The sequence below is a fragment of the Portunus trituberculatus genome, chromosome 16 (assembly GCF_017591435.1).
Source record: "Portunus trituberculatus isolate SZX2019 chromosome 16, ASM1759143v1, whole genome shotgun sequence".
Lineage (NCBI taxonomy): Eukaryota > Metazoa > Arthropoda > Malacostraca > Decapoda > Portunidae > Portunus > Portunus trituberculatus.
The window spans coordinates 13,183,599-13,193,442 of record NC_059270.1 but is presented as its reverse complement, the minus strand read 5'-3'; the positions used below and the strand labels follow the sequence as shown (position 1 = coordinate 13,193,442).

General features: G+C 41.5%; 1 protein-coding gene and 1 long non-coding RNA gene across 4 annotated transcripts in view; one reads left to right on the top strand and one right to left on the bottom strand.

Annotated features, from left to right (window-relative positions):
• Positions 1–813: 813 nt before the first annotated feature.
• On the top strand, positions 814–7,494 carry LOC123504558. Of its 2 annotated transcripts, none has more exons than XR_006674868.1 (3): positions 814–1,198; positions 5,005–5,271; positions 7,360–7,494. It is a non-coding gene; the product is annotated as an uncharacterized LOC123504558 (long non-coding RNA). The 2 variants fall into 2 exon arrangements; XR_006674867.1 differs by lacking the exon at positions 814–1,198 and adding an exon at positions 2,987–3,522.
• LOC123504557 (helicase POLQ-like) overlaps positions 5,337–9,844 on the bottom strand; it is a 25,616-nt gene continuing 21,108 nt past the window's right edge. For both annotated transcript variants that reach the window (XM_045255163.1, XM_045255164.1), the window contains 4 exons: positions 8,156–8,329; positions 7,342–7,455; positions 6,892–7,026; positions 5,337–6,648 (listed from right to left, as the gene is read on the bottom strand). In XM_045255163.1, coding sequence (XP_045111098.1) covers positions 6,532–6,648; positions 6,892–7,026; positions 7,342–7,455; positions 8,156–8,329 — 540 coding nt within the window. In that variant the 3' untranslated portion in view covers positions 5,337–6,531. The remainder of the gene's footprint in view (positions 6,649–6,891; positions 7,027–7,341; positions 7,456–8,155; positions 8,330–9,844) is intronic.

Below are 9,844 nucleotides of genomic sequence, written 5' to 3'. Positions count from 1 at the left end.
ATATAGACACGTTAACTAGCATCCTGCCTGGCGCCATTGGACAGGGGAACACTATGAGAGAGAGAGAGAGAGAGAGAGAGAGAGAGAGAGAGAGAGAGAGAGAGAGAGAGAGAGAGAGATTGAAATGTAAATAGATAGCCAAAAAAATGAAAAAGGTCAGTGCATGAATCAAAATCAATGAAGTCGTAGTTGGAAAAAATAAATAAATAAAAATGTCAAACCACTTTTACACGTTCATTTTTTTCGTTTTTTTTTTTTTCTTTAATTCCCAGCTCTGTGACAACACCAGTAAGCAATTTGTTCTAGCGCCACGCAAAAACTCGATTACTGGCGCCTACCAAAGGAGCTTTTCACTTAGGGCAGAATTACATCTCCCTCCACCCTGTCCAGTCAGCCCAGAGTCCAATATAGTCCTATCTTGCGATCTATTCAGGTTTGCGAGCCGCTAAGCTGTTTACTGACGAGCTGTGTGTGTTCTCCCCGTCAAAACCCGTCATAACGATTGCCGCCATCATCCCCCTACCGCTAGCACCACCAATACCACCATCATCATCATCACCACCACCACCACCACCACCATCACCATCCACCTTTATCAATAACAGCAGCAAAAACATTGGGTGAATAAAAACTAGGGATGAAAAGAAGCTCGTCCAAATATTTGAGGTGTCAAGTTTCGATGTTAAGTTGACAAAGAAATAATACCAAAGTTAATACAAAGACGTAACTAATAGTGCACCCTTGATGCCAATAGTTGCTAAGTAATCTCAGAAAACAAACTTCTACAAACTTCAAATAGACAATCAGTATTTCAGTTACCAAGGTTCCTTTCAAAATTTACCTTCTTTTATGTATTTCACATACAGAGCTTTACAAAGTATTTCAAACAAACTATTCGAGTTATAGGATATACTTTACAACTATATTCTCGTAGTTAATGTTACTTTCAACAGCATTTAGTTACCGCAATGCAAGCCAAAGTGACTAGATTAGCACGTGTTCCACCCCCGCTGTAAGAACAACAGCGCGGTTGGTCATCAGCATGGCCAAACTCGCCGAGCAGGGACCACTGCCGCAGAAACCCCTCACGCATCGTTGCATGCCATAACGTTGTCGCACCAAGGCGTAAACCTCGCTCCAGGACCCGCCACTGACCGCACGCAGGCTGTCACCATCTGGCATCGCTCCAGCATGCGAGGTAACTACCCTTGTTTCCGTCAACCTTAATGCACTGGCGGCACCATTAATCAGAGGAATGTGACATAGATTCGCTTGGTGCCCTCATCACCCTCGCCTCTCCTGTCCACATCAGTGGGTTGTGGCCACCGCGCCGCCGCTCCCCGCCACGCAGCCAACTAACTCTTCACTAAACTCAAATCAGTAAATATTTTCCCGTCCCCGTCCAAATGCAAACGAGAGGGATTTAGGCGGCACTGCATGCATATTCATTTTATAAACAAGCAGGTTAAAAAGGGGATTTAATACAATACAAACAGGTGAATACATTACCGTTCACAGGGCAAGGATTCGCATACCGTATATGGGGGGGGTGAAGCCCTTTATTATTTTTATTGTGTCATTGTTGACCCGCTACCTTATTTATCACTTCACCTATTTAGTTTTGTGCTTACTAAATTACCGGCAGATACTGGCCAAAATAATAGAGCGTTTCGAAATGATTTGCGACGCGACCCAACTGTGACGCGGCCAATAAACAGCTCGGCCCCGCTGTGCCATTCCCACCCGTCTTCCGCCACGGCCTGGGTGAGAGTGATGGGGGATTGGGGAGAGGCGGGCTGGGGCTGTGATGTGAGTGGGGAGCAGTGGGCATGGTAGGGAATGAGCTGGAAAAGCAGAGGGAGCTTACACGGGAAAGAGAAGACTCAAGCTGACAAGCGGAAAGCAGGAGCGCATGAGCTCAAATGGAAAAGAAACAACGACCTTTTTTCACACCTTGACAACATGAACGTGAAAAAATGTTGCTGGCACATTTCTGACATGGTTGTAAATGTAGCAATGTTACATTCATCCTCAAACAGTCACCATCTCTACTGACAAAAAAAAAAAAAAAAGTTATGTATACATGACTAACTGGTTACAAGCAAAGAGCACGACAAACAATTTTGGGTCACTCACGTCTGCCACCCGTAGCCGAAGCGTCACATGGAAACGTCGGGAACACGGACCTGCACCACTCATTCTCACTACACACACAGATCGCACGTTATGTCACTCCGCCAGCTTGGTACTGTCGATGTATATAATCTGTGGTTCCCAGTAGCAAGACAACACAAATGGCACCTTCTCATTGGCTATCGCTTACATCACCTATCATGGTGTTGACTGTTAGGAGGTGTCGGGATACGATGCCTCCTTTAAGAGATGAGTTGTTGCATATATAACATTTTTTTACTTGACATGTTTTTTTGCTACCTGTTTACTTCATTACATTGTGTGAGATCAAATATTTATTTTTGTCCTGTAAAAAGCAATAATGCACGTAAATCGCACGGCTCAAAACACTTACCAGGCCGCTCTGACTGAGTATGATTTAAAATCATTAAAATTCATTTAATGGCGTCACAAACAAATTGAAGTGAGCAACAAATTATCATTACTAATGAGATTTTGAAAACGTGTTGCTTTGTGGAAGGTGAGCACGCTGGGAATAGAAGGAAATACTTTTAAAAACTACACCAGTGATCAGATTGGTTGTTATGTTTTACCGCCCTTCTTCCCAAGAACACCATTCGTTGCCCGGCTGATACTCCCCGCCCCTACTGCTCTCCCATCCCATGCCCCAGTGACTATCTGTCTGGCTAATTGTCACAGCATCACTTCTTGGCAAATGGAGGCTCCACTCACTTTATCTGCCGCCCAATGAGCCTATCTCGTCCTCAGCTGATGGTCATCTATAACCCAGCTCCTCCCTTGCCCCCCCCCCGGCCATCCCCGTCCCTGGCACCCTGCCTCCCTGCGCGACTCCAACACTCCAGTCCCCCACTACGCCTCTCTCTCTCTCTCTCTCTGGCAACTCCATCGCCAACAACACACTATCAACCATGATCACGCCCAATTTCATTCGATATCTGGACTGCTTATTCCACCACGCACCTCATCTTGCAGCCCTTTCCTATACTATCTAGATCCCCCTTCACCACCTCAGCCATTTACACCACTTCCCGCATCACTCACTCAGTCACACCTCTTCATTCAGATCTTTATATTTTTCCCTTCATTCATCATATCTGGCTACCATTCCTTTTCACCACATCCTATATACATCATCTATACACACATAAATACGTTGCCTCCATCCCGCCAACCCACAAGTTGTATATCCCCTGCCTCACATTCATACTCAATCTCCAGTTGCCTATTTCCTCCCTCCTCATCGCGCTCACCGGACCACGTTCAACAGCGGGCAATCTCACAAGAACACTGACAATCAACTGGCCAGGTCACCCCGCTGATGACCGGCCGGGGAGGGTGGATATCATCAGTCTTGCGTTCAATTAAGAGGTACAAGTGAGCGGGTGGGTGGGAGGGGTTACTTGGGGGACAGGCCTCACCCATCCACACGCCCACTTCCCTCTCCCTGCTTCTTCAGATTATCTTTGCGCCTTGGTTTCATGCAAGGCGTGTGCGGTTTGTTAACTTCCATGGTCATTTAGTAAGGATTGGAAAGGGTAAATTTTCCTTTGTAAACGTGGGTTGGGTTAAACTCCCTGACTGACTAACTATTTATCTCTCTCTCTCTCTCTTAAATGTTTAGCCTGTAATGTCAAACCAATGAATATCGCATTAACAGTGACCAATTTTTTACATTTTTCCTGCCATTGTCGTTCATATGGGGAGAGCCAAATAACCCATATAACAACAATAGCAAATTTCTCTGCAAGCTGAGGTGAGTATTAGGAAATAATAATACAGAAACAGTGTACACTCCGTAAGTATATAGTACACAAACTCAAGAACCATCCTTAATTTGGTCTTTTTTTTCATGTATTTCATTGTAACGTTGATCGTCATTGGCTGCTCGTCACGCCAGAATCCAGCGTTGAGGCTACCACTGAACTACTCTACGATCATTAAAACATCCTCGAAATCTCAGAAAAGACACTTACAGAATTAGTGATTCCCTATACGGTGGTACCTGAAGACGTGATCGAGTCCTGTGTTGAATCCCGAATCAAAACTACGATTCCCCAATGTTGCCATTATGACGCCATTACACAGAGCAGGTGGAGTGATCATGTGATAAAGTTAATGCCCTAGCTCCTTCCCATGCATCCAGATCGCACCTTCAAAATTAGTGGCTTTATTAGTAGTACTAGAATCTTTGAAAGGAAATCCATGACTTAATGATACATATACATCATAAGGTTACCAACCATTTTGAATTTTCAACAGATAAGAGCTTTCTTGCACCGAACCTTGGTTACTGTCCAGTGCCCATCATTTTGGATTACATTATTAAGGTCCTTTCGAGCATCCGCGACTCGGTGTCGTAGCCGTTTCAAAATACCGAGCGCAGTCAGTGCACGCCATCGAGTCTCTTGGTGCACAAGAGTCCCTCTATTTTTCAAGAGAATTCAGAATGAATACTTTTAAATATCTAATCACGCATCAGCTTGGCAATATAAAGTCTGCGTATCTGGCAACATACAGTCACTCTATTGAGAGAGAGAGAGAGAGAGAGAGAGAGAGAGAGAGAGAGAGAGAGAGAGAGAGATGCACTTGGGTCACTGGCGTGAGTCGCTCTAACTAAACTAAAGCTACACATGAGTGCCAAAAAGTTAACCAGGAAGCATGAAATCTACACTTGAAAATAATTACCACTAATTCAATAAGGACACTGCAATACCAAAACATGAAACAATTTTTTGCCAGAAATTAACTTTTTCCTGGCCACCATTGACAAAGTAGTAATTGTGTAGTTCTAAGAATTTTGTTGTATTGAGTTCATGATGATTTCTAATAGTATATTCCGCTACTCTCCAGATATATTCTTGCAGTTGGCTTCAGTTGGCTCCTGACACATCTGTCAATGGTTACCTGTTATTCATTGCTCTCCAAAACTCCATGAGAAACAGTTATCACTAATAGCTGATCAAGAATGTTCATCACAGCTGTGCCATGAACTGAATAAAACCAGCCATGTAAATGTCCAGTAAGAAGTAAACTCCAATCCTGGACCTTAGCCTAACCTTACACTGAATTACAAGACTACAACTTCTGAACCACAGCCCAAGTTCTGACCAGTGTTGAGTAAGCAAAAAACTTTTTTTATTTCATATATATATCAGGTTATCTTCTCAAATAAATAACAAATATAAAAAATTATTCATATATAAAATATACATCTATATATATATACATAGTTCTATAATAATTTAGATAACATTTTTATTCATTTTAAACTAAAAACTAAAAATTATTTGGAAAAGTGCCTCACCTATAGACTAGGCATCCAGCAATACTAACTACAGTAGGTAGTGTTATAACAATTAAATTTGATATCAAAGCTTTCCTCAAAGTTCAAGAATGCAATCAAGAGTGTTATACTCTACACCGCGTAAAATGGTTATTCGGGTGTGGCCGGAATTTCACTGAGTTTCTCCCACTCTTGCTACATCTCCATAGATAACCAGCTCTCTCTCTCTTTATCTATATATATATATATATATATATATATATATATATATAGAGAGAGAGAGAGAGAGAGAGAGAGAGAGAGAGAGAGAGAGAGAGAGAGAGAGAGAGAGAGAGAGAGAGAGAGAGAGAGAGAGAGAGAGAGAGAGAGAGAGAGAGAGAGAGAGAGAGAGAGAGACTGGTGTAGTTCAGAAATGATTGCTGAAATCCTTCTAACTTTTGTTCCACATCACCATTCACCATCAACATATAAGGAATGTTTTCATTATAAAAGTTTCTCCCATGCTAAACATGGTATATAAGCAGGAAAGCGCGACCTAACTGCTACCTCAACTTGACTCGCCAGTCAGTGCTGACCTGCCCTCACACACAGTCTTGTTTAGATAGGATGGTGAACTGTAGAGATGTGGCAACAGAGAAGGAAACCTGGTGAAACCCATGGTCATGCAAAAATTATCATTTTATGCTGTACTGATTATAGTGTAGAGCAAGCAGCATCACCCTTCCTGGACCCTGGCAAGTGGAGTAGGTTGGTGATTTTCTATCTCTGCCACCTTTTCATTCCCTGTCTCAACAGCTCACAACACATTCTTCTAAGGCAGAATGAACTCCTATATAAGCAGTCATGCCCCTAGAATCTCCTTCTAACCAGGATCCAAACATGTGACTTCTTGTATAGAAATCAGATATGTTACTGCTTGAGCTGCAACACTCCCCTTCAAACATTAATGAACATTCCAGTATGAAATTGCACTTTCATTAACCATTCAATAACTGTCCTTTCCCAGCCCTTACATTTTCTTATGACACAGTTCTTTAAAGATCTTCACCATGCCAATTAAAGTAGGATAAATCTTTTCCTCTAGGTGCATGTCATTATCCCTCAGCACTTGCACCAGAGATTTCAGAAGTCAACTTGGAAGGTGAAGACAAGCCCATCATCATCTCTTCTGCTTCCATCTGTAACACTTCTGCTTTATCAATTAGCAACATCTGTGAATAGGAAAAAATGTGTTACAGAAATAACATGTTCATATTCATCTTAAGAACACACAAGCAACCATATTTCCTGCATTAAGCATTAGCTTAGACAAAGAATTAAGATAAAAGTGAGAGGAGCCACTTTCATACAAGTTAATACACCTCAATGAAATTCTACTCTAATCATTATACTTACCCCAGAAGTCACAAAATACCATGATATTTCTTTACTAATTGTTGATGTCAATTTCTTACCTTAGCAGAATCGATTATTTGGAGGGCTGATACATATGGGAGATGGATCACTGCCTGCATTAGTCTCCTGGGGTCACATTTTGCTACATCTTGTAATGTCTTCAGTCCAGCTTTGTACATCAGTTTTGCTCGACCCTGGCAGGGATGAGGAAAATCAGATATCTACAGTCTATTTTTGCACATTAGTCTTGCTTGACTATGGTAGAAAAAACAGATACATGATTGTTATGAATAAAGGATGTATAATCATGAAAAATTTATAACAGAACAAGTACACTGCTCCCTTACATACATTTATAAGTGTCAACAGCAAAGTGATAATCATTACATACTTTAAAACAAGAATCTCTAAAATTCTTTTTTCCAAAATCTAATACTGAGTGGACAGATTACAACAACAAAGAATAAAAATACATGAAGTGAAACACAAGGCCAAGACCTGAGACTTACTTTTTTCACTCCTGGCAGGTCCAGCAGAGGTATTAGCTCTGCAATACAACATCCTGATAACATCTGAGTTATGTTCACTAGAAGATCTCTAAAGGCCCACAGCTGCTCCAGCTCCTGTATGATGAGGTTTTATGAGATGTGTAATTCAGGTACACCGTATGAAAAATGTAAAAAGTCTGTGGTGCTAGCAAGGAGGAAAATAAAGGCAAAATTGATCAAATAATTACATATTTGTAATATCCGTTTACTTTTCATTTACCTTGCAATGCAGAACTGATTAAGTAAAAACACTGTACAAGTGATAAACTACTACTGTTTTCAAACCATTATGTAGACCCAGGTATGCTTATATAACATACTTAGACAAGAGAAATTAGCGAGATGCTTTCCTCTCCGTGTCTGTTGAGACCTACAGACTAGAATGGCTGTAATTTAACCTTAAGGAATATTTGTACAAATGTCATGTCTCTACTATTCTTTTTTGTAGAAATATATATGTATACATCATACACACAAACACACACATGCAATCCTTAAACATCCTCTCAATCTGATAGTTATCACCAATCCTATCAGAGATAAAGGATGAATCCTCACTGATTACCCTTACAAATGGTTTTATTGAGCAAGCACATGTGGGTCTCTTCAGGTAAAGATCAGATTTACCTCAGCTAATGTAATGAAACTATTTTAATGGGGGAAAACTAAAGTACATTGTTTACAGGTGTTGATAACAAATATTCATACCTCACCAGTTAGCAATGCAGTAAGACCTAATAGAATTAATCAATTGATGAGGAATAAAACAACTTACTGCACAGAAGTGAGAGACACAGGAAGCAAATGCAGTAGTGGCATTGAGCAGTTGTTGCAGTTCCCCACGTTCAGAGCCAAGCTGCACACTTGCCTCCCACACTCCCTGCTTGTACCAAGTTGCATGAAGTTTCATAGCACAGTAAAACCTCTTCAATACATCTTCTGTGACAGTCTGAAAGTTACACATTAAATCATCTTCATTCTTCAAAGCTGTTAATTCTTCTTGCTCAGTAACAAGTAGTACACTCCCAGTAAAAACAGAATAATAATTACTAAACAAAAGACCAGCTGCTAAACTTTGCTCTCTAAAATAACATTTGAATAATACATGTCACAAGCTGGAGTTCCAAAAACTAATCAGTGTAAGTTACACTCCTAAGCCTTGTATAATCTTTTATACAAGTACCATGGAAAAATAAAACCTAACCATAACTACAATTAAAACATCCTAGTAGTACCATAAATGCAAGACAGGTTACTAAGAGTGAAGGAAAAACAACTGTGTAAGGGAGCATTATCCATAAAAAATAATGGAATCGTTGACTGACACACACAGTAGTAGTACTTTATTGACAAAACTTGGATATATGTATATCAAATTTAGCTTTAAAGAAAACTACAAACAAAAGGAAAAAAAAAAAAATAACCCTGTTTAATCACAATCAGTGCAAATCAAATCATAAAGAACTAAAAATCTTCAAAAGCAAATAAAATTATAAGTCATTAGAACCTAAATGTGTGTGTGTGTGTGTGTGTGTGTGTGTGTGTGTGTGTGTAATTCACTGTTTGTTTGATCTGCTGCAGTCTCTGACGAGACAGCCAGACGTTACCCTACGGAACGAGATCAGAGCTCATTGTTTCCGATCTTCGGAGAGGCCTGAGACCAGACACACACCACACACTGGGACAACAATGTCACAACTCCTCGATTTACATCCCGTACCTACTCACTGCTAGGTGAACAGGGGCTACACGTGAAAGGAGACACACCCAAATATCTCCACCCGGCCGGGGAATCGAACCCAGGTCATCTGGCTTGTGAAGCCAGCGCTCTAACCACTGAGCTACCGGGCCTGTGTGTGTGTGTGTGTGTGTGTGTGTGTGTGTGTGTGTGTGTGTTTCACTGTTTGATCTGCTGCAGTCTCTGACGAGACAGCCAGACGTTACCCTACGGAACGAGCTGAGAGCTCATTATTTCCGATCTTCGGATAAGCCTGAGACCAGGCACACAACACACACCAGGACAACAAGGTCACAACTCCTCGATTTACATCCCGTACCTACTCATTGCTAGGTGAACAGGGGCTACACGCGAAAGGAGACACACCCAAATATCTCCACGCGGCTGGGGAATCGAATCCCGGTCCTCTGGCTTGTGAAGCTACCGGGCCGTGTTGTGTGTGTGTGTGTGTGTGTGTGTGTGTGTGTGTGTGTGTGTGTGTGTATGTGTGTGTGTGTGTGTGTGTGTGTGTGTGTGTGTGTGTGTGTGTGTGTGTGTGTGTGTGTGTGTGTGTGTGTGTGTGTGTGTGTGTGTGTGTGTGTGTGTGTGTGTGTGTGTGTGTGTGTGTTTACCTAGTTGTATTGTACAGGGTTTGAGCGGGCTCATAGTGTCCTGTCTCCATTTATCTACTGTGTGTGTGTGTGTGTGTGTGTGTGTGTGTGTGTGTGTGTGTGTGTGTGTGTGTGT